Consider the following 25,149-nt stretch of genomic DNA (forward strand, 5'->3'; position numbering starts at 1 on the left):
ATGCTGAAAGTAGGCGTGGGGCGCCCCGTTGGCCTGTGAGGTGGCGTCAGTAGCGGACCGATGTGCGAATGGGGCCAAAGGCAGCGCAACAATATTTTCTGAATAGAAGACACCACAAGGCGCTAAGATTCGGTTACCACCGAGGTGATGTCTAGCCAGTTGCCGCACTGGTGTGGCCATTCTACAATACTGCTCCGAATAACGGCGTGGGGTGCCCGAAGAGGGGGGGGGAGGCGGTGTGAACGGGCCTTCCTAGGTGGAGGCTCGTCTGCTGTAGTGGGGCGCCCCTTTACCGTTTCAGTTGCCATTTAGCTGAGTTTCGGGCGCTCTTGATGCTACAGCGACAGGCGGCTGCAACAGGACTCTCAAAATGGCGGCCTGTTCTTTGGATTTGGGCCTGGTCCACTAAAATGGCCCTGGGACACCTTAGAACTCGGACGCTCGAATTTTTTTTCCTTTCCTCTACATGCAAAAAAAGGTAAATGCCCGGTACGTTACACGCTTCATCTGCCACGATGTACTCTCCAGAGGAACCGAAAAAAAATATAGTTATGGTAACTATACCATGCATCGTCATATGGAGAGGTGGCACCAATTAATTATAGTGCTGCATAAAAGAGAGATTTGGAGGAGAACCCCCGACCTGCCAGTACATTCATCAAAGAAGTGGCACTGACAGCATCAGAGGCAAGGGAAACGGTCCCAAATATTTAGAAGAACTTTGGAAAGATTAAAATGACATGTTTAGATTGTGGCAAATTAATTTCATGTGGACAGATGAGTGTTACTCTAATAAATACAGCATATGAACATCATCATAGTCGATGGTTGGTAGAGACATTTTGACTATATCCTGGACCTGCCCGTCCTCGCCCAAAATGGCGCCGGAATAAATGGGACTCGTAACTCCTTGTTGTGTACTGGTTGCACAACCTTGATATCACGAGATACGTATGCAGTTTTGAAGCACATGGCGGGCGGGGACGAGAATAGATTGAATATTTCGACATCTCTATTGATATTAAGTTCTGATGTGTTATTGATTACTGTACTATTGAAAGTTCGAATTAACGTCACCCATGGTACTTGCCCGCAAATGTATATCTAGATAATTTTATTGTAACTGGCCCTGTCGTATTTTAATTATAAAATGTACGTCCACCGATTCCGCAACTGTTAGACACCTTAGTTCTTGCAACTTAATGGCCCGCCCGTTACGTTCCTCTACAGTGTAAATGTCTACTCATCATATACGATTACAGTTTGCTCCGTGGCCGGCCCACGTGGTTATAGGCTCGTATTTGTATAATGAAATTTTCACAATAAAGGTTTTTAAAAGAAAACATGGTAGTAGTATATACATTGGTAAAGTTTTTAATAATAGTCACTGTTTTAGAATCAGTAAAAGGCAAGTGAAATAAAGCAGACCAATTACATGAAGGGTAAAAGGTATAATACGCTGGAACGCAGTAAAGATAAATGGTCAAGGGCTGTTGTGTTTTCTACTCCTGCAACATAAAGTGATCGATAAGAATCTCATATTCAGGCGTATCGGCGACTAAGACAGCAGGTCGACCCTCTTTTGCTCAACGGCTCCGTCATGGGACGAAGAAACGCCCTTTTTCTCGAAAAAAGAATATATTTTACTTGCAGGACCGTTGTAAATTTTCCGGGAAAGTACATTAGCCTGGAACATTATAACATATATTTAAGAAAAAATAATGTTCGGAAGTAATAAAAAGCGTAATTTTTAGGTCATATGACCAAGCCTTTCATCATTAGAATAAGAAAAGTAAAATGAACCAATGAAAAGTTTTATTAACAAGTCACATGACCTGTTATGCTTACGTTACGCGCTGCGCGTCGCGCCCCGGATGACTTCCGGATGCGCTAACGCGGCGCGTCATATGACCCATTACGCGACAACGCAGGTCCAGAATATAGTCAAATTGTCTCCACCAACCAGCGGTCGGAACACAACCCCTTTCAGCAGGCTAAATAGTTCTGTTAAATGACAAGAGAAGGGACAGGCAACAAGAACCATCAGTCAAAGAGGGGAGGGCTAGTTCTTCTCTACCGGGTTACGTTGGGGCGCTACCGGAACTGATCGAATTGGTAGTCTACAGTGTTTCTGGATGTTTCAGACTGAAGCTGGGGTTAGCATGAGAGCACCACCATTTCGTAGCTCCGTCGTGGCCATTCCGCGAGCAATCATGGCAGCCGCTCTTTATCGTTATTTTGGGCGGGGTGGGTGGCGGAGCCGAGCTGTATTGCAGCCATTATGGTGTGGAGTTCAGTTCATTTCACTAGTTTCGTATTTGTCATGAGGGGTTGTTCCTAATGTTTCTATTTTAGCGAGGTCAAAAAGAGATCCCATTAGTGGCCTACTGATTTTGCTCGATTCCTTTTGTTTTTTTACACGATTTTTCGTTATCTGCAAAGACTAAACAGAGTATTGCGACTCTGTGTTTGTTTGTAAATAGAGAATGAACCAAAGAGAACCAATTCTAAAACAGTAAATGCTTGGATATCAATCAATCAAATGGAGAGAGAAGCAGGCACGACGTATTACAACGGGGGCAAAGGCCTGCGTTAACTACCTTTCACTATCTGCAAAGAGAGAGTACTCCTAATAGAAATGAGGGGGGGGGCAGCATTCAAAGCAGATCAGTGTGCATAAACACGAAAATGTTTTTACTTACCACGTACTTGACATTCGACAGCTTATGATATTTGCTATTAAAAAACCATTGAAATTCACTGAAAAAACCATAGGTTATAGACCATATATAGTTAGGAATTAGCATTTACAAAACCTTGAAAATTCACTGAAAAAACCATAGGTTATAGACCATATATAGTTAGGATTTAGCATTTACAAAACCTTGAAAATTCACTGAAAAAACCATAGGTTATAGACCATATATCGTTAGGAATTAGCATTTAAAAAACCTTATTTTACTCACACAAAACCATTGAAATTCCATATATAGTTAGTTGCACTAACTATATATCGCGCACCCGCAATCCACTGCTGATGATGTCACATATTACATCATTCATGACATGGTCAGTGACATCACTGGTGACATCACTGATGACATCTCAAATGACATCACTGATGACATCACTGATGACATCTCATTTGACATCAATGACCACATCACTGATGATATCATTCATGTGACAATACAATGCATCTCCTCACATTTTAATATAACCTCTGTTTCACCCAGTGTTAAATACAGAGTATAATTTTTGAAACCATTGACACACCAATACTAGTTACTACATACGCACTCACTGATTCCTACGTCTACACACACCTTCACTCATTCACCCATACAATCATTCATACATACAATCACTCATCTTTACAACACTATCATATGCACTCATACACCTATACAGACACTCACAGTCTGCCACTCATCCATGGAGTTACTCACACACCTAGTCAGTCCTGTAAAGAATCAATGACACTTCCATTTTCTTGTCTATACAGTTAAACATAGAGCACCTTACATTTTCAAACATATACTAACACATACTTACCTTCTTATACAATCATTGATGCAAGTACACATTGATCTGCACAGAGTCACACACCTCCCAGCCAGCCACACACACACTCAGTCTCCCATACAAATACTTGGACAATCAATCAGTAACCCATATAGTTAATCATATAGCTACTGATCAACACATGCAGCAGTTTACAGAACAACAGACATAATGATGCACAAATTAAGACAGTTTAGTCACTAACCCATGCACTCAGTGAGACACATTTAATCACTCACTCATACATTCAGTCATGCACCTACTAAATCCTTTGTCCAGACACTTATACTTCCACTCATTCTTCAATATGTAAGACACATTTTAACTTTACAGAAACATACAGTCACTGGATGTTGTCATCAGTGATGTCATCAGTGATGTCATTTGAGATGTCATCAGTGATGTCATCAGTGATGTCACTGACCATGTCATGAATGATGTAATATGTGACATCATCAGCAGTGGATTGCGGTTGCGCGATATATAGTTAGTGCAACTAACTATATATGGAATTTCAATGGTTTTGTGTGAGTAAAATAAGGTTTTTTAAATGCTAATTCCTAACGATATATGGTCTATAACCTATGGTTTTTTCAGTGAATTTTTTAGGTTTTGTAAATGCTAATTCCTAACTATATATGGTCTATAACCTATGGTTTTTTCAGTGAATTTTCAAGGTTTTGTAAATGCTAATTCCTAACTATATATGGTCTATAACCTATGGTTTTTTCAGTGAATATATATATATATGTATATATATATTCACTTAAATAAAGCCTTAGAAAAGAATTGAAAAAAACAAAGGCTAAAGTAACATTATAGTTAGGAGAGTTTCTCATTGACAATGTTAACATTTTAAACTAAAAAGACACTGAAATTCAGTAGGTATAATTAATATAACTAACTATAACTTGCACCCCCACCAAGGACTGCTTATGACCTCACACATGACATCACTCATGACATGATCTATGACATTTATTTATGACATCACTGATGACATTAACCAATAGGTGTGCTTTAATAGTTCACATAGTGGCGGGTAGTTGTCATGTTACTTTTCTACTTAATTGTGTACAGCCTGTGTCCAGCTAATCGCTATCACTGGTTAAACAACACATGTGCTCCTAATGCATGATAGATATGTAGAGGTACTGATCATGTTATACATCTTTGTATTGAAGAGTATCTCTGTGTGCAGGTGACAGCTGACTTATGTTCATTATGTTCCACACAAGTGTTTTGGTACTGCAGAAAACGTTCTCAGCTGAGCAAAGATTCTACATACTACGTACTACATAAGTCTGCACGAGCATTTATACTTCGCAGAAAAGATTGTTTGTACAAGGAACTAAGATATACATGTGTGCTAGTTTTGCTTTAATAGATGAGCTTCTGTAAAGTTTTCTCTAAAATGTGAACAGTGCAGGTAGTATGTTCTTTAGCACCTTCAGTTTGTAGTTATTTTTAGGCAATAGTGTTGTTTGACAACTGCTGCATAGAGAGTTTCACTGTCTGCAAACAGTATGATACCCAGTAAATTCTCTCCATTGAGAAATAACTGTTTACAATACCTACTTTTCAGTTTATATCAATTCCATTTTCTCAATCTAGGTTTCGGTGAGTGTCAAGGGATTGATACAGATAAAAGCTGTCCATAGTAGGACATTTGTTTTTTTGCTGACATTGACTATTTTGTCTTTCTGGCAGCAATTGTATATATATTGAACACTGCATTCACTGAGTGTTTCCCATATTTCTGTGGTCGATTGTTAATACATTCTATGCTATCTGTAAAGTGTATGCTATAGGCTGAATGATACTTTTAACTATAACTTACGCCCCACAATACACTGCTTATGACCTCACATATTACATCACTCATGACATGGTCAGTGACAACACTGACGGCATCTCAAATTACATCAATGATGACATCACTGATGATATCATCTAGTAAGTGTAAGTATTCAGTAAATGTTTCTGAGAGTCAAATATATATACTAAGCTACTGCATAAGTCAAAATACTATTCTTTCTGTACTAATCAGTGATACTATTTCTAACATATGTCATCTGAGCGGATGTGTGACTGTCTGTATCAGTGTGTGAATGGGTATATGAGTGGCTGCATTGATGTGTGAGTGGGTGTGTGAGTGGCTGTACAGGTCTGTCATATGGGTCTGTGAATGGGTTTGTGAGTGGTTTTCTGGGTGTGTGAGTGGCTGTGTGAGTGGTTGTATGGGCATTATCTTATGTTAATGTTACAACGATGCAGTGCCAATTGATCTAAACTGGAAACCAAAATGTCAAACTTTTCAGGTACACAAGTATCAATTTCAGGAAGAACTTATAGTACTTTAGCTGCTATCTTTCATGAGGGAGTTAACATAACGTTTGGCCACTACAATGCTTATTTAAAGACTGAAAGTGTATGTAAGGAATACAATGACAGCAACCTTAAATTGAAATGAAAATTACTTTTCAAACTAGGAAATTCACACCTCTTATTTCTTCAACCAAAGTTCTAAGGAGTATTTTTGGGAAAAATAATAAAAGGTCTTTCTTGTATATGGATCGCCAATCTTTTAGACAGCATTCGGCCTATTAGGGGTGATGTCTACAAAAAGTTGTCCAATGTTCAACGGTGCATTTGCATTATAGGAAGGAGTTAATATACCATGTATGCGAATACTACATTCTCTAGTACCAGGCTTCAACGGTACTCAATGACATAATACAGAGAATGGAATAACAGCAGTCTTCAATCGATAACAACACCACCTTTCAATTTTCAAATTTGGTACCTCTTCTGTCTTCAACCAAACTTATATGAAGTATTTCTGGATAAAAAGTAAATTGATGTATTTTATCTACATGACTAATCATCATTCTACATATTACTTGGCCTTCTTGGGTTCATATTTTGAAAAGGACTTCCAGAACTCAAGTTTGGATTACATTTATGAGTAGTTGAGCACTATGTATAGTAACAAAGGGAAAGGTTTGAAAATACATTTCTCTACATTACTGTAGTTAGTGTAGGTAAAACAACAGTTTAACAAATTATATTGAGTGCTATGCATACTGTCACTTATTTACAAAGGTGTACTGAGTAGATAGTTTTTTTCCTACAATCCATACAATTGTTTTTATCCCACTGTTCAATGAAGTTTCAGATAGTACACCATTTATGGTGTAAAAGTATGAAAGCTGGGAAAAGTAAAATGGGAAATGATATGTTTATTATATTGTGATATACCATTGCAGCTTGAGTAATGTATACTATTATGTTTCTTGAATTTTGTAAAACAGAATCTAACTGATATTTGAATTCTTTTTATTTTACAACAGGGCTTGGAGTGATATATGTTTAGATGTATCAACATAGGTCTACAGTTACAGACATATGTATATGACATAGCAATCCAGAGTGTGTTCATGTAAACTAAACAGTAGATATAACTTCCTGACAGTTTCTATCACCAGGTAGAGATCCTAGGAAACTCCAATGCAATTCATTGCCACTTTTATGACCTCTGGTTTTTCATTTCAACTCGCCCTTGTAGGTACTCACACATGCATCTATTCTTTAGTCATACACTTACTCATGCAGCCTGTCACTCACTCATACAACTATGAACACACCATCTTACCATTTACACATCCATACAACCACCGAACACCTTCTCACTCACCTATAAAGTCACTAATATACATCTCACTCATCCATATACCAGTCACGCTTTAACATACTCACACATACACCCACTCACACAGCCACTCACTCACCTGAACAGTTATTCACACACTTACACATAAACCACTGACACCGATTCAGTAGCCCATATAGGTACTTAAGAACCACTCCCTCACCCATGCACACACTCATGCACCTTTTCACTCACTCATTCATATTGGGACTGATGCAGCCAGTCAATAACCGATACATTCACTCACACACACACTCACCCACTTATAGAGCCACTCACACAGTAACTCACTCTTCTATTGCATTATTCACTGTCACTTACTCACCTATGCAACCACTAACACACACTCTTACTTACAAATTTAGGCACTCATGTACCCACTCACTTAGCCATACATGCACACACGTGTAGGGATGGACTCTTCTCTCATTGTGAGAATAGTGCAGCATCTTAAGCAAAATTGCCCAACTGCTGCTAATTCTGGGACCCAGGATGGAACAGGGCTAGTGAGAGTCACACCTGTAATGTACTAGGCTGATCATCATCCAAAGTAACTGTTGGGCTATCCCTCTTCTTTTTTTTCCATTAACGCTCTTGATAACCGTGTTAAATGGATGGTCCGTAGATGCTTCAACATGCCCGAGGTTTGGCAAGAGTATTTGCAGTTGGACCCATGAGACCGGACTTTGTTGCACAGGACTCGATTCACAGAACTAATTTAAGACAAAATCATAAACTTACTGCCATATTGGTATTCACAGAAGGCACTTACACATTTTGGTATTCACAGAAGGCACTTACTCATTTCGGTATTCACAGAAGTTAGGAGTCCTAACTTTAGGACTCTTAAATACCTTCTGTGAATACCAAAAGTCTTAAAATTAGGATTTTCTCAGTTTAACAGTAGTAAAGTTATTACTGATGCACCCACTCACAGGCCCAGCCATAGACTCTCACACCCACTCACAGACCCACTCTGACACTGACACATCCAATCACAAACCTCTTCACACTCATTCACCCACTCACTGACCCAGCCAGATATTCACACACCCAATCACACACCCACTCAAACATTTATACACACACTCACAGACCTACTCAGGCTTCTGCACCCACCCATAGATCACTGAGTATTAGGACTGTCTAGTTTCTGGAGGACAAGCATCATACCAGCAAAATTGCACTAGAAATAAATGTTATCATATTTATGATCTTTGTTTCCAATGGTTAATAACATGTTTGCACCCAGATCTTTGGCACTCTACAATAGGCAAAGTGTACCCACTTGGGTGACAGATGATGCTTCTAAATAACTGGTAAAGATTAGGATACATATATTTGTCCTTATGATGATATACTGACTGGGGTAAGATAGATGTTACTATGAATTATTCAATGAGATAAAACATTGCAATTGAATTGTCACATATGGGGACCACATGGCAATGTTTATATAAAAGACAGGACTGAGAACATAGCTGTTACTATAAACAAGATAATTTTGGTTGGTTGATTAACATTAGCTGATAGAATGATCCACCATGTTTTTGAATAGTTTGTGTTGAGTTGAGGGATATTGGTCCCTGGAGCCAGGTTCTCCCTATCTTGATTGAGGAGTAGCCCCAGGAAGGCTCTGTCATGGGATCAACACCCTCAGCATCCTGCAACAACTTCATAATCCTGTATCTCTTGCATCAGGACCACTCCATTGAAGTCTATGGCAGTTCGATCATTCAGTCTGGAACTGGATTGGAGACTGCTTTGACTGCAAGGTTCCTGTTCTACCAAGTCTTATTGGCCTCTGTGACTTGCTCTCTGCTGGAGTAGGTTGCCCAAAGTGAGCCGGAGTACCCCACAGCAACTTTATAGAAGTTTACAAAATTTCTCATAGTAACCACTAACTGCTCTAATTGCCATTGCTTGTTTGTAATTTGTATGACAAACTGGGATATAAAATGTGCTTAAATATTTATACTTCCGGAATCGTCCGGTGGATTTTGTTGATTTTGGTGTGTAAAAACGAATTGAAATAAGCTATAATTTTATAAATTGGTGTATGAGTTCTCTTGTGTCATGTTTCTTTCTCATTCAATTGTTTTGATACTTCTAAATGCTTTGCACATGTTCCTTTGTTAACGCCTGCCTGCTCGAAGCCACAGCTACCCAGGGTTGAGCAAACATTTTACAAATGAGCCTGACTAGACCCAAGATGGATTTGTGAGTTTGTTACACGGAGAGGTTTCGCAATCACACCATATAATAAACTACATTCCTCACATATTTTATTTATTGTATACCCTACATTCCGAATGTATGGGTATTATACATATAATACGTGTTTTGTGTTTCCATTAAAACAATTAGGGCCTAATTTAGAGTTTGACCGAAGTGTCTCATCTGTCTTTATTCCTGCACAGTGAAAACTATTGGCAGGAAAAATTTACATGTTTCTATAACTGAATTTTACTTTAAATTTAAAAAGATAAATGAGAAAAAATACTTTACTGTGAGCTTCCTTTACATTTGAATTTCAGCAGCCATTTGGTTGACAGCATTTTCAAAGGAAATTCCTACATTTTGCAGCTGCAGGGACATTTTACCTGTGTTATTGTTGGAGTGCAAGTATGGAAAGAAGGGCTATTTGTATATTTTTCCCCTTCATTACCAGTGTGGAGAATTATCTGCATGGTGACAGTGACAGATATTGTACTGTAAATCTGTCTGTTTATCAAAAGACACATGTTATACCATCAACCGAGGTGTTGGTACGTGGCAGAGGTGGCGCACAGATGTCCAACCTCAATTCCAAAAAACTTTAAATAAGGTAGATGGAATTTCATGAGAAGAAAATACACCACCAATTTTTGGGTGCTTATTCACATCTGCCAAGCTCTGACCAAGGCCCCATGTCCAGTTTGTGAGTATAAATATCTAGCTTCCTATAAATTAAAGATCCTAAACAACCATCTTGTTATACAAGAATAGTAAGTCAGTTATATGACAATGATACAACAAATTTGCCCATACCTTGGTTCTTTGCATCGATGGTTAGGATGACATCGGAATAATCGGGGTATCGATCATAAAGAGATGTCGCCAGCTGGATCAGAATTGACTCATTTGAGTTGTTTTTAATCGGCTTGCCTTTACTCACTGTTGGAATCCCAGTGCGACGCAGCAGATCCTTCAACATTTGGTGAATAGAGAAGACCGCTGCAGAACCTTCTGCGGACATCTTCACAAATTCAGCACAATCTTGCCCCAGTTTTTGGAGCCAATGTGATGGAGATGGCTTTGTATCCTTCTTTTCACTGTTATCTTGCAGGAACCTGGAAAGAGCTCTACGAAAGTGGTACACCTGTGTCACATCTTCAGGCTTCATAGGTTTGTAAGTACCAGCCTTCAAGGATTTGCCCAGGATGCAGATTCCAAATGTATTCAGTACTTTATTGCCGGGATAGTCTGCTACAGCATATTGGCTTGGATGCTGCGAGGCCCACCACCAGGCCTGGCCTCCAATGAGCAAGCCCCCTCCTTCAGCCACAAACTCCTGGATCTTCTGTGCCTTATCATCAGTGTATGACTGGCAGCAGTAGACACTAAGACTTGGGATCAGGTCAGAAATTCCACTTGGCACCTTGTTCTCATTGAGAAGATCATTGAGTCCCTTCAAGCTGTTGTCAATGCCAATTTTCCCCTTCCTCCCTGCATCCAGCCAGGAGATAGCATTGAGTAAAAATGGTTTAAGGTAAGGTGTGTTCAGTTGGCCCTCATGTGTTGCAACAACAACTCTCCCTTTGCCATAGTATGCGGCAGCCAGAAATGACTGATGAGACTCATCAAGTCCAACAGGGCAGGCCAGTATCCCATGGACCAAGAGCTGGGAAGGCACTCCTCCATTTTCAATGTTCAAATCTGTAACTCCAGCGAGAAGGCTTCTTAAATCTTGGATGAAGTCAATTCCATGTCTGGAAAACAAGACAATCATCTGAGATTATGCAGCAAGGACAAACAACAAGCACTAAGAGAAAACAAGACAATCACTTTGGAGAGTGAACCAAGGGAAAACAACATGACAATCATCCGAGAGAGTGCACTAATGGAAAACAGCAAGTACTAAGGGAGTACAACTGAAAAATCATCTGAGGACATGCACTTAGGGAAAGCTACATGACAATCATTTGACAGAGTGCACTGGGGTAAACAACAAAACAATCATCTGAGAGCATGCACTAAGGGACAACAAGTAATAAGGGGAAAAAACAAGACAATCTGAGAGTGTGCACTCTCTTATATGATTATTTTCTTTCCAACCTACTCCCCTAAAATAAATAAACCAGTATTAAATATACAAGCGTAAGAAACATATAAAAACTAAATACACATTAAGGGCCTCATTATGAGTTTTGGTGTTAATGGAGTGGCATGCACCACCATCACGCACCTGCACCGCCACTACTCGCTGCTGCCCGTCCACGAGATTACAAGTTTTTTTATGGAAGTGCAACCTTCTCTGGCCTGCCCAGATCCACAACAGACCCATCAAGGGTCTCCCTTAACTCTGCTGCAACACTCCTTACAGGATGAAAAAGGAACAATCACATCTCTCTGGACCTCAAATCCCTTAACTGACTCCCCGATGAAGCAAGAATTCAGCTGAAAATGGCATGCATGATTCACAAAGCTCTGCACTTCTATACCCCAAGCTATCTCGCCAAGAAGCTTGAACTTTCTGGAGGCTCATGATCCTCTAGAAGCCCCATCACCTTACTGCTGAAACCACAGAGATTCTCCAGGAAGAAAATGTACAATAGAGCTTTCGCTGGCATTGCCCCGAGAATTTGGAACTGCCTCCACCCTGAAATAAGATTGATGCCTTCAACTACATCTTTCAAGAAAGACGTCAAACTTTTATTTATGAAATAAATTCTAAAATAGAATTTCAGAATTCCTAGGCTAGGTGTTCCTTCCTGCACATAAACAATCCATAATGGCATTTTTTACATCTATGTTGGCTGCACACATAGAAGCAGCAAATCATCATTATTTAATGATTGCTTATGAGCAGGAAGGGACACCTTCCTGCACATGAACAATCATTCATGGTGTTATGTTCTTTCTATGTGTGTTGTGGCACAATGCCCTTGTAAATATGCCCGTCTGTCCCTTCTGCTCAGCTATTCAATTTACCCATGAGACCAAGACCCTCTATGAACTTAAGCCAGAAGCAGTGTGGCAATATTGCTTATGAAAGTCATGAGACACATCCTTTTATTTTTCCTTCCATTCACACACTCTGCATGTGAACACTAGCAGCCAGTTCCTGTTCTTCCATCCTGCCCAGAAAGCCACCAACCATTACAAGTGGTAAACAAGAGTTTGTCCACTTCTTCTAGGTTATGCCTGATGTCACCATTAATCGGCCACAAAAGGTTGACATTTATGACAGGTAGCACAGTGCCTGCTCTTCGTAAGGCAACCATGTCTGCCACTGGCCTGGGGTGGCACAGGGCTTCTCTTGTATAGTGGCACAATAACTGCCATTGGGCATAGGTAGCACAGGTCCTACTTTTCAATACTCAAAGTTCCTGCCATGAGGTGCAGGTGGCTCAGAGCCTGCCTATGCTACAGATATGCTAAGTGCCACTGAGCGCGGTTAGTAAGATAGCATAGAGCATCCCCCACAGAGAGTGATGTTGCCCACCATTGAGGGAAGGTGACAAAGGGCCTGAACTGAACTGAATAAAAACTGCACTCATCACACAAGCTCTAAATGGGAACAAGGTTTCTTAGTTTAAGTCTCAAATTTGATGGTTCAGAACTCGTTCTTAGCCTCTTTGTGCGAGACTCTGGGGCTCATTTACAAGTCCTGTGAGCTGCCAGAACATCATTTTTGACATTCAGGGCTTAGCCATATCTATAAGGCCACATAAAGCCACCCTATGTGCACAAGTTGCTGTAATGCGTTGCCTCAAAATACAAGGGGTAGGTGTGTGATGGGTGTTACGGTGGGTGTTCCCATGTAACACCCATGGCATTTGACATATTCCCAGATTTAAAGTTGTACACCTAGGAATGCGTCAAAAGCCTACGACTCCCAGGAGAGGCATAGGGGAGGCGCAACAAGAAGAAATAACATTATTTCTACATATTTATTCTTTTTATGTGTGCTGCATTCTGCAGCACACATGGAATGAGGAAATCCCCTTCATTGATTGTTTTTGTGCAGAAAGGTTCCCCTTCCTGAACAAAAATAATCATCCCTACAACACAGACACCCTTGCAGGATGGTCCAGGGGTGCCTGCATTGGTGCAAGGCATCCAATTGAGTGCCAGCACAGAGAAAGAGGAGAGGAATGCAAAATATCTGATAAATATGCACAATCCTGTCCTTTTAGGTACATTGTTCATCGGGCCTGCACAACTCATGTCCCTGGCCTGCTCTTCATCGTAGTCAGCTTGAACTGTTGACTTTGCCCCGGTCAAGCGCAACCAGATAACTCCCGTAAGTGCTAGAACTCTTTTTATTCTTTAAAAACTTGATAACTACTTATACTTATTGGATGTGTGACGTTTCTTGATTGGTTCATATGCTCTGTCCATCACCACCCCCTTTTGTACCACTTAAGAGAGTGAAGCATTCCTCTCCCTGTTCCTATGATGTCCAGCCCCACCCCATACCAGCTGGGCCATCACCGAAAAATAAAATAATAATATCATTTGTTATTATCATTTCATTTTTTCTTTTTCAACTGATCACAGAGCAGTGGGGTGACCCTCGTCCGCCTTAGCAGAGGAACCACCCCTGCTTAAGAAACAGATCATTGCCTGATCTTAAAGGTCTATGTGGAGTGAATAGAAAAGATTATATATTCATTGTCTGGGTTGGGCTCGATAGAAGAAGGTAAGCAGGTAAAGTGCTCCCACTCTGATTGTCCTTTGTCCGTATTCTGTGTATCAAGATAGTATGAGATTCTGTATCGAAGGCAGCGCTGAGATCCAATAGCACCAAAGCAGCGTTGTCCCCCTTATCCAAGAGCATTCTTAGATCATCAAGTACTGTCAACAGGGCTGTACCTATGGGTGGGATGGAAGCCTGCTTGGGTCTGATCCAGGATGTGATCAATATACAGTTGAAGTTGTTTATCAACTTTCTTTTCTAGAGTTTTCACTGAGAAGGGAAGTCAAGAAATGGGCCATCAATTGCTCAACTGCTGAGGCCCTACAGGGTTTCTTTAGTATTGGCTGGATTTGAGCATCCTTCCATTTCTGAGGATATATTTCAGTTTTCTGAGAAGCTTTACATAAGCTCCTTATCACTGGAGCAAACCATCTTCAACAATATGTAAGCAAGAGGATGTCTTCAAATGTTAAAAGCTTGATAATGTGGACCTTTGTATCAGGGAGAAGGTCTTCATACTCTGCTTCTTCGTGTCCCCCAAGTTTAAGGGTGATATTATTTATCTGTTCGTAAAAGGAGGTTGAAAAGGATTCACCACTTTCTCTGACCCATTCATACCTTCTTATGAAAAGGAGGGAGACAGAGATCTTTTGCAATTTTAAAAACGGCAGCTGCTGAAATCCACTCAGTTAAAAATGTTCTTTCTGCTACCCTACAGGGTCTCTCAGAAGTATTTTATTCTCACTAATATAGCCTTATAAACCTGCCGTAGCGAGCTATACCAGCTATTAAAGGCCCGCTGCAGCGCTAAAGGCCCAAGCCGAAGCCGATTGTTTTCAATGGAGCTTCTAACATTCCAATGTTCTAATATATATTCTTAGCCTCCTCCAAAAATGCCTTCATCCATTACTGGTCGCATGCTTTATAGTGTCTTATAGAAGTCGCAAGCTCAGTTGAAAACCAAGGGGCTGATGGTGTTTTCCATTTGTCATTCTTTATTGTAGGAGTGGCTACAATGTTCAAACCCTTTCTAGATCAGGTATTCAAATCTGAGGCACAGAACAACATATCTTTATAACTATTAGGCTCAGATCGTGGCAATTCAGTAAGGTTTTAAGAAAAAAAGAAATGTAACTTTTGGACAGAAGGGACATCCTATACACTTTGACCTTAATGACATCACAGAAACTGACATCTTATGACATATAACCCCAAATCTCCAGGGATTGATGTCACATTACCTTAACCCAGAGAACACCATATTGATGACAATATTGATGTGAAACAAATGTCTTTTTTAGACGCCATCTACAATAGAGACCTGCCGTGAACTTTGAAATAGCTGGGGCATACGACTTGCACTGAATTGTAGCGAATGAGCGAAGTCACATGGGGGTTATCGCCTGAGAACATTTTGAAAAAATAGGTCAAACATTGCATTTTGAAGCAACGTTTTCACATACATTTGCTAAAGGTCTAAAGGCTCTGAAAGGGCACTCAAAGTTGATTTATGATATGTCAGGCCAATTAAACCTGACGATCGCCAATAGGTGATCCAAATGTTTTTTGTTCAAAATATTCTGTTTGCCCTCTTGCATCAAAAAATGCCACCATTGTGCTAGGCTCGGCAATTTGTAATTAATGCACATTATGCACTGCCTGTCTCGCTAAACAACTGTCTGCTCCCATTTGCTCCCTGCTGAACGCATCGTTAAATGAAGGTCACTTACCACCAGAACGGAAGGTAGCACAGGTCATCCCACTCCGCAAAAACACCAAGGCCTCTATGAACGATCTCTCGAATTTTGCGACCAGTATCCCTCCTACCACTCCTGAGCGAAATCTTGGAAAAGCATATTATGAAACATCTGTCAGCTCATGTCGAAGCGTCAGGCAGCCTGGATGTGAAGCAATCAGGCTTTAGGCCTAAACATAGCACGGACAACATCAGGCTAGCACTAGATAGAGGGCAACCCGCTCTACTGGTGTTATTAGATCAACACGGTTGATCACCAGATTTTGATCAGGAGACTAGAGGAATCCGAGATAAAGGGAGAGGCCCTGTGGTGGATGTCTAGTTTCCTCTCTGATCGTTTCCAGACAGTTAACCTGGGACCTTATAGATCTACGACTAAGAAGTTTACCAAGGAAATACCTCAGGGCTCTCGTCTAAGCCCCACCCTATTTAATATCTATCTTGCGCCCTTGGCCGATCTCCTGAGGACATATGAGTTCATGCCAATATTATATGTGGATGATACCCAGCTTACCTTCTCTTTTGACAAATCCTCCGTGATGGCCCAGACCACCTTCTCTTCCGGCATGCTAGCAATATCTCAGTGAATGTGTAAAAACTTTCGACAATTAAATGCCGGGAAGATTATGCTCTTCGGAGAGGCCGCATTGGTGTGGACACCAGAGTGGTGGCCAAGGGAGCTGGGTGTCTCTCCCGTCCCAAAGCCGTCAGTAAATAAATCTAGGGGTTTGCATTGAGCAGAGCCTGAACATGAAGGAGCAGATGGCCCACATGGTGAGCTCCTGTTTTTAAGAGCTGAGTCTGCTGAGACGAGTATTTCCTTTCCTTCCAGACGACACACAGAAGACTCTAATTAAGATGCTAGTTTTGAGTCAACTCGACTACTGTAATGCTCTACTAGTCTCGGCTAACGAGGCCTCTTTAGACCGCTTACAGGTAGTCCAAAATACAGTGGCACAGCTGGTATTGAACGCCCCTTACAGATCACCTTCGATTCTGCTGCTGCAGCAGCTTCATTGGCTTCTGGTGCTCAAACTAATAAAACTCAAAGTTTGCTGCATCGTTCATAAGGTGGTGTATGGCAATGGCCCAGCAATACTTCGCAGAGAAATCTAACCAATATACTCCCCTTAGCTCTAGCTCAAAATCCCTCCTCAAAGTTCCCCGGATTAACAAGTCAAGGACAGGGGGGAAAGCGTTCTCAAATCTCGGTCCCCGGCACTGGAACTTGCTCCCTATTACACTGAGGCAGTGTCCGGACCATCTTCAGTTTAGAAAGTCCTTGAAAAAATGTTTGTTCTAGACGCTTCTCATAGGGCCAGTACTCCCACATCTGTCTACGAGAGCAGAGATACCCCTTCCGGGTTGATTCAGGTGCTATATAAACTTTTTGTAATAATCATAATAATAATAATATGCTGAAAATTCATTCAATATGCTCTTGCTGGAAGTTTGCTATTAATGCCTTGCATATACCATGTGTGATCATTATGTCAAACATTACCTCTAGTATGTAATGGCCACCATTTTGTCATGGTTTACTCATATGCCATGCTTGTACTCCCTTATGAGGAAGAATTACCTCAAATGTGCTATCAATTTTTTGCCAAGAGTTTCCTCAAGTATCTCAGCACCAGCATTTATCCACAGGTGTCCCTTATACCAAGATTTACCCAATTTATGCCAGTACCACTAATTTACCATGGGTGCCAATTATCCCAAAAACTAACTCCCTCCAGTATGCCAGTTCCAGCTTTATGCAAAAAACAACAAGTGATGGACTGAATGTGGATCAATGTCACACACTCCCCCAGTCAAAAGATCTGGGCCCAAATCCATCGTTTTTTTGCACTCCACACCACCCTGGGTCAGATAATGGCTTTATGCAAATCAGCTCTGACCCTGTTGCCCCATGGGAACAGTCCAGTCCGAACTACAACAGCCATATCTTTCCCAGACCGGAATCAAGCATCCGAGGACCGGACCGGTTTCGAGGTAACACCTCTCTTCAGCCCGGCTAGCTTGACTCCAAGTGGTGTGGAGTGCCTGGGACCCACGTCTGGGCATCCCCAGCGCACTTAGGGCGGCAATTGCAAAAAACAACAAGTGATGGACTGAATGTGGATCAATGTCACACACTCCCCCAGTCAAAAGATCTGGGCCCAAATCCATCGTTTTTTTGCACTCCACACCACCCTGGGTCAGATAATGGCTTTATGCAAATCAGCTCTGACCCTGTTGCCCCATGGGAACAGTCCAGTCCGAACTACAACAGCCATATCTTTCCCAGACCGGAATCAAGCATCCGAGGACCGGACCGGTTTCGAGGTAACACCTCTCTTCAGCCCGGCTAGCTTGACTCCAAGTGGTGTGGAGTGCCTGGGACCCACGTCTGGGCATCCCCAGCGCACTTAGGGCGGCAATTGCAAAAAACAACAAGTGATGGACTGAATGTGGATCAATGTCACACACTCCCCCAGTCAAAAGATCTGGGCCCAAATCCATCGTTTTTTTGCACTCCACACCACCCTGGGTCAGATAATGGCTTTATGCAAATCAGCTCTGACCCTGTTGCCCCATGGGAACAGTCCAGTCCGAACTACAACAGCCATATCTTTCCCAGACCGGAATCAAGCATCCGAGGACCGGACCGGTTTCGAGGTAACACCTCTCTTTAGCCCGGCTAGCTTGACTCCAAGTGGTGTGGAGTGCCTGGGACCCACGTCTGGGCATCCCCAGCGCACTTAGGGCGGCAATTGCAAAAAACAACAAGTGATGGACTGAATGTGGATCAATGTCACACACTCCCCCAGTCAAAAGATCTGGGCCCAAATCCATCGTTTTTTTGCACTCCACACCACCCTGGGTCAGATAATGGCTTTATGCAAATCAGCTCTGACCCTGTTGCCCCATGGGAACAGTCCAGTCCGAACTACAACAGCCATATCTTTCCCAGACCGGAATCAAGCATCCGAGGACCGGACCGGTTTCGAGGTAACACCTCTCTTCAGCCCGGCTAGCTTGACTCCAAGTGGTGTGGAGTGCCTGGGACCCACGTCTGGGCATCCCCAGCGCACTTAGGGCGGCAATTGCAAAAAACAACAAGTGATGGACTGAATGTGGATCAATGTCACACACTCCCCCAGTCAAAAGATCTGAGCCCAAATCCATCGTTTTTTTGCACTCCACACCACCCTGGGTCAGATAATGGCTTTATGCAAATCAGCTCTGACCCTGTTGCCCCATGGGAACAGTCCAGTCCGAACTACAACAGCCATATCTTTCCCAGACCGGAATCAAGCATCCGAGGACCGGACCGGTTTCGAGGTAACACCTCTCTTCAGCCCGGCTAGCTTGACTCCAAGTAGTGTGGAGTGCCTGGGACCCACGTCTGGGCATCCCCAGCGCACTTAGGGCGGCAATTGCAAAAAACAACAAGTGATGGACTGAATGTGGATCAATGTCACACACTCCCCCAGTCAAAAGATCTGGGCCCAAATCCATCGTTTTTTTGCACTCCACACCACCCTGGGTCAGATAATGGCTTTATGCAAATCAGCTCTGACCCTGTTGCCCCATGGGAACAGTCCAGTCCGAACTACAACAGCCATATCTTTCCCAGACCGGAATCAAGCATCCGAGGACCGGACCGGTTTCGAGGTAACACCTCTCTTCAGCCCGGCTAGCTTGACTCCAAGTGGTGTGGAGTGCCTGGGACCCACGTCTGGGCATCCCCAGCGCACTTAGGGCGGCAATTGCAAAAAACAACAAGTGATGGACTGAATGTGGATCAATGTCACACACTCCCTCAGTCAAAAGATCTGGGCCCAAATCCATCGTTTTTTTGCACTCCACACCACCCTGGGTCAGATAATGGCTTCATGCAAATCAGCTCTGACCCTGTTGCCCCATGGGAACAGTCCAGTCCGAACTACAACAGCCATATCTTTCCCAGACCGGAATCAAGCATCCGAGGACCGGACCGGTTTCGAGGTAACACCTCTCTTCAGCCCGGCTAGCTTGACTCCAAGTGGTGTGGAGTGCCTGGGACCCACGTCTGGGCATCCCCAGCGCACTTAGGGCGGCAATTGCAAAAAACAACAAGTGATGGACTGAATGTGGATCAATGTCACACACTCCCCCAGTCAAAAGATCTGGGCCCAAATCCATCGTTTTTTTGCACTCCACACCACCCTGGGTCAGATAATGGCTTTATGCAAATCAGCTCTGACCCTGTTGCCCCATGGGAACAGTCCAGTCCGAACTACAACAGCCATATCTTTCCCAGACCGGAATCAAGCATCCGAGGACCAGACCGGTTTCGAGGTAACACCTCTCTTCAGCCCGGCTAGCTTGACTCCAAGTGGTGTGGAGTGCCTGGGACCCACGTCTGGGCATCCCCAGCGCACTTAGGGCGGCAATTGCAAAAAACAACAAGTGATGGACTGAATGTGGATCAATGTCACACACTCCCCCAGTCAAAAGATCTGGGCCCAAATCCATCGTTTTTTTGCACTCCACACCACCCTGGGTCAGATAATGGCTTTATGCAAATCAGCTCTGACCCTGTTGCCCCATGGGAACAGTCCAGTCCGAACTACAACAGCCATATCTTTCCCAGACCGGAATCAAGCATCCGAGGACCGGACCGGTTTCGAGGTAACACCTCTCTTCAGCCCGGCTAGCTTGACTCCAAGTGGTGTGGAGTGCCTGGGACCCACGTCTGGGCATCCCCAGCGCACTTAGGGCGGCAATTGCAAAAAACAACAAGTGATGGACTGAATGTGGATCAATGTCACACACTCCCCCAGTCAAAAGATCTGGGCCCAAATCCATCGTTTTTTTGCACTCCACACCACCCTGGGTCAGATAATGGCTTTATGCAAATCAGCTCTGACCCTGTTGCCCCATGGGAACAGTCCAGTCCGAACTACAACAGCCATATCTTTCCCAGACCGGAATCAAGCATCCGAGGACCGGACCGGTTTCGAGGTAACACCTCTCTTCAGCCCGGCTAGCTTGACTCCAAGTGGTGTGGAGTGCCTGGGACCCACGTCTGGGCATCCCCAGCGCACTTAGGGCGGCAATTGCAAAAAACAACAAGTGATGGACTGAATGTGGATCAATGTCACACACTCCCCCAGTCAAAAGATCTGGGCCCAAATCCATCGTTTTTTTGCACTCCACACCACCCTGGGTCAGATAATGGCTTTATGCAAATCAGCTCTGACCCTGTTGCCCCATGGGAACAGTCCAGTCCGAACTACAACAGCCATATCTTTCCCAGACCGGAATCAAGCATCCGAGGACCGGACCGGTTTCGAGGTAACACCTCTCTTCAGCCCGGCTAGCTTGACTCCAAGTGGTGTGGAGTGCCTGGGACCCACGTCTGGGCATCCCCAGCGCACTTAGGGCGGCAATTGCAAAAAACAACAAGTGATGGACTGAATGTGGATCAATGTCACACACTCCCCCAGTCAAAAGATCTGGGCCCAAATCCATCGTTTTTTTGCACTCCACACCACCCTGGGTCAGATAATGGCTTTATGCAAATCAGCTCTGACCCTGTTGCCCCATGGGAACAGTCCAGTCCGAACTACAACAGCCATATCTTTCCCAGACCGGAATCAAGCATCCGAGGACCGGACCGGTTTCGAGGTAACACCTCTCTTCAGCCCGGCTAGCTTGACTCCAAGTGGTGTGGAGTGCCTGGGACCCACGTCTGGGCATCCCCAGCGCACTTAGGGCGGCAATTGCAAAAAACAACAAGTGATGGACTGAATGTGGATCAATGTCACACACTCCCCCAGTCAAAAGATCTGGGCCCAAATCCATCGTTTTTTTGCACTCCACACCACCCTGGGTCAGATAATGGCTTTATGCAAATCAGCTCTGACCCTGTTGCCCCATGGGAACAGTCCAGTCCGAACTACAACAGCCATATCTTTCCCAGACCGGAATCAAGCATCCGAGGACCGGACCGGTTTCGAGGTAACACCTCTCTTCAGCCCGGCTAGCTTGACTCCAAGTGGTGTGGAGTGCCTGGGACCCACGTCTGGGCATCCCCAGCGCACTTAGGGCGGCAATTGCAAAAAACAACAAGTGATGGACTGAATGTGGATCAATGTCACACACTCCCCCAGTCAAAAGATCTGGGCCCAAATCCATCGTTTTTTTGCACTCCACACCACCCTGGGTCAGATAATGGCTTTATGCAAATCAGCTCTGACCCTGTTGCCCCATGGGAACAGTCCAGTCCGAACTACAACAGCCATATCTTTCCCAGACCGGAATCAAGCATCCGAGGACCGGACCGGTTTCGAGGTAACACCTCTCTTCAGCCCGGCTAGCTTGACTCCAAGTGGTGTGGAGTGCCTGGGACCCACGTCTGGGCATCCCCAGCGCACTTAGGGCGGCAATTGCAAAAAACAACAAGTGATGGACTGAATGTGGATCAATGTCACACACTCCCCCAGTCAAAAGATCTGGGCCCAAATCCATCGTTTTTTTGCACTCCACACCACCCTGGGTCAGATAATGGCTTTATGCAAATCAGCTCTGACCCTGTTGCCCCATGGGAACAGTCCAGTCCGAACTACAACAGCCATATCTTTCCCAGACCGGAATCAAGCATCCGAGGACCGGACCGGTTTCGAGGTAACACCTCTCTTCAGCCCGGCTAGCTTGACTCCAAGTGGTGTGGAGTGCCTGGGACCCACGTCTGGGCATCCCCAGCGCACTTAGGGCGGCAATTGCAAAAAACAACAAGTGATGGACTGAATGTGGATCAATGTCACACACTCCCCCAGTCAAAAGATCTGGGCCCAAATCCATCGTTTTTTTGCACTCCACACCACCCTGGGTCAGATAATGGCTTTATGCAAATCAGCTCTGACCCTGTTGCCCCATGGGAACAGTCCAGTCCGAACTACAACAGCCATATCTTTCCCAGACCGGAATCAAGCATCCGAGGACCGGACCGGTTTCGAGGTAACACCTCTCTTCAGCCCGGCTAGCTTGACTCCAAGTGGTGTGGAGTGCCTGGGACCCACGTCTGGGCATCCCCAGCGCACTTAGGGCGGCAATTGCAAAAAACAACAAGTGATGGACTGAATGTGGATCAATGTCACACACTCCCCCAGTCAAAAGATCTGGGCCCAAATCCATCGTTTTTTTGCACTCCACACCACCCTGGGTCAGATAATGGCTTTATGCAAATCAGCTCTGACCCTGTTGCCCCATGGGAACAGTCCAGTCCGAACTACAACAGCCATATCTTTCCCAGACCGGAATCAAGCATCCGAGGACCGGACCGGTTTCGAGGTAACACCTCTCTTCAGCCCGGCTAGCTTGACTCCAAGTGGTGTGGAGTGCCTGGGACCCACGTCTGGGCATCCCCAGCGCACTTAGGGCGGCAATTGCAAAAAACAACAAGTGATGGACTGAATGTGGATCAATGTCACACACTCCCCCAGTCAAAAGATCTGGGCCCAAATCCATCGTTTTTTTGCACTCTGTCCATCAACTGTGTTTTTTGCAATTTTCAACCCGAGTGGGCTGGGTATGCTCAGACGTGAGTCCCAGGCTCTCCACACCACTGGAGTCAAGCTATCCAGGCTGATGAAGGCTGATAGCCAGAAACCGGTCCTTGGATGCTTGATTCTGGTCTGGGAAAGACATGGCTTGGTAGTTTGGACTGGACTGTTCCCATGAGGCACAGGGTCAGAGCTGATTTGCATATAGCCAGTGTCTAACCCAGGGTGGTGTGGAGTGCAAAAAAACGATGGATTTAGGCCCAGATCCTTGTACTGGGGTGAATGTATGACATTGTTCTACATTCTGTCCATCAACTGTGTTTTTTGCAATTTTCAACCCGAGTGGGCTGGGTATGCTCAGACGTGAGTCCCAGGCTCTCCACACCACTGGAGTCAAGCTATCCAGGCTGATGAAGGCTGATAGCCAGAAACCGGTCCTTGGATGCTTGATTCTGGTCTGGGAAAGACATGGCTTGGTAGTTTGGACTGGACTGTTCCCATGAGGCACAGGGTCAGAGCTGATTTGCATATAGCCAGTGTCTAACCCAGGGTGGTGTGGAGTGCAAAAAAACGATGGATTTAGGCCCAGATCCTTGTACTGGGGTGAATGTATGACATTGTTCTACATTCTGTCCATCAACTGTGTTTTTTGCAATTTTCAACCCGAGTGGGCTGGGTATGCTCAGACGTGAGTCCCAGGCTCTCCACACCACTGGAGTCAAGCTATCCAGGCTGATGAAGGCTGATAGCCAGAAACCGGTCCTTGGATGCTTGATTCTGGTCTGGGAAAGACATGGCTTGGTAGTTTGGACTGGACTGTTCCCATGAGGCACAGGGTCAGAGCTGATTTGCATATAGCCAGTGTCTAACCCAGGGTGGTGTGGAGTGCAAAAAAACGATGGATTTAGGCCCAGATCCTTGTACTGGGGTGAATGTATGACATTGTTCTACATTCTGTCCATCAACTGTGTTTTTTGCAATTTTCAACCCGAGTGGGCTGGGTATGCTCAGACGTGAGTCCCAGGCTCTCCACACCACTGGAGTCAAGCTATCCAGGCTGATGAAGGCTGATAGCCAGAAACCGGTCCTTGGATGCTTGATTCTGGTCTGGGAAAGACATGGCTTGGTAGTTTGGACTGGACTGTTCCCATGAGGCACAGGGTCAGAGCTGATTTGCATATAGCCAGTGTCTAACCCAGGGTGGTGTGGAGTGCAAAAAAACGATGGATTTAGGCCCAGATCCTTGTACTGGGGTGAATGTATGACATTGTTCTACATTCTGTCCATCAACTGTGTTTTTTGCAATTTTCAACCCGAGTGGGCTGGGTATGCTCAGACGTGAGTCCCAGGCTCTCCACACCACTGGAGTCAAGCTATCCAGGCTGATGAAGGCTGATAGCCAGAAACCGGTCCTTGGATGCTTGATTCTGGTCTGGGAAAGACATGGCTTGGTAGTTTGGACTGGACTGTTCCCATGAGGCACAGGGTCAGAGCTGATTTGCATATAGCCAGTGTCTAACCCAGGGTGGTGTGGAGTGCAAAAAAACGATGGATTTAGGCCCAGATCCTTGTACTGGGGTGAATGTATGACATTGTTCTACATTCTGTCCATCAACTGTGTTTTTTGCAATTTTCAACCCGAGTGGGCTGGGTATGCTCAGACGTGAGTCCCAGGCTC

The 25,149-nt window shown here is 44.1% G+C and overlaps 1 protein-coding gene across 1 annotated transcript in view; it reads right to left on the bottom strand.

Moving 5' to 3' along the window:
• LOC144772139 (TRPM8 channel-associated factor homolog) overlaps positions 1 to 25,149 on the bottom strand; it is a 225,455-nt gene that overhangs the window by 159,652 nt on the left and 40,654 nt on the right. Inside the window, exon 3 of the mRNA XM_078656294.1 lies at positions 10,307 to 11,247. Coding sequence (XP_078512420.1) covers positions 10,307 to 11,247 — 941 coding nt within the window. The remainder of the gene's footprint in view (positions 1 to 10,306; positions 11,248 to 25,149) is intronic.

Source organism: Lissotriton helveticus, chromosome 8 (genome assembly GCF_964261635.1).
Source record: "Lissotriton helveticus chromosome 8, aLisHel1.1, whole genome shotgun sequence".
NCBI lineage: Eukaryota > Metazoa > Chordata > Amphibia > Caudata > Salamandridae > Lissotriton > Lissotriton helveticus.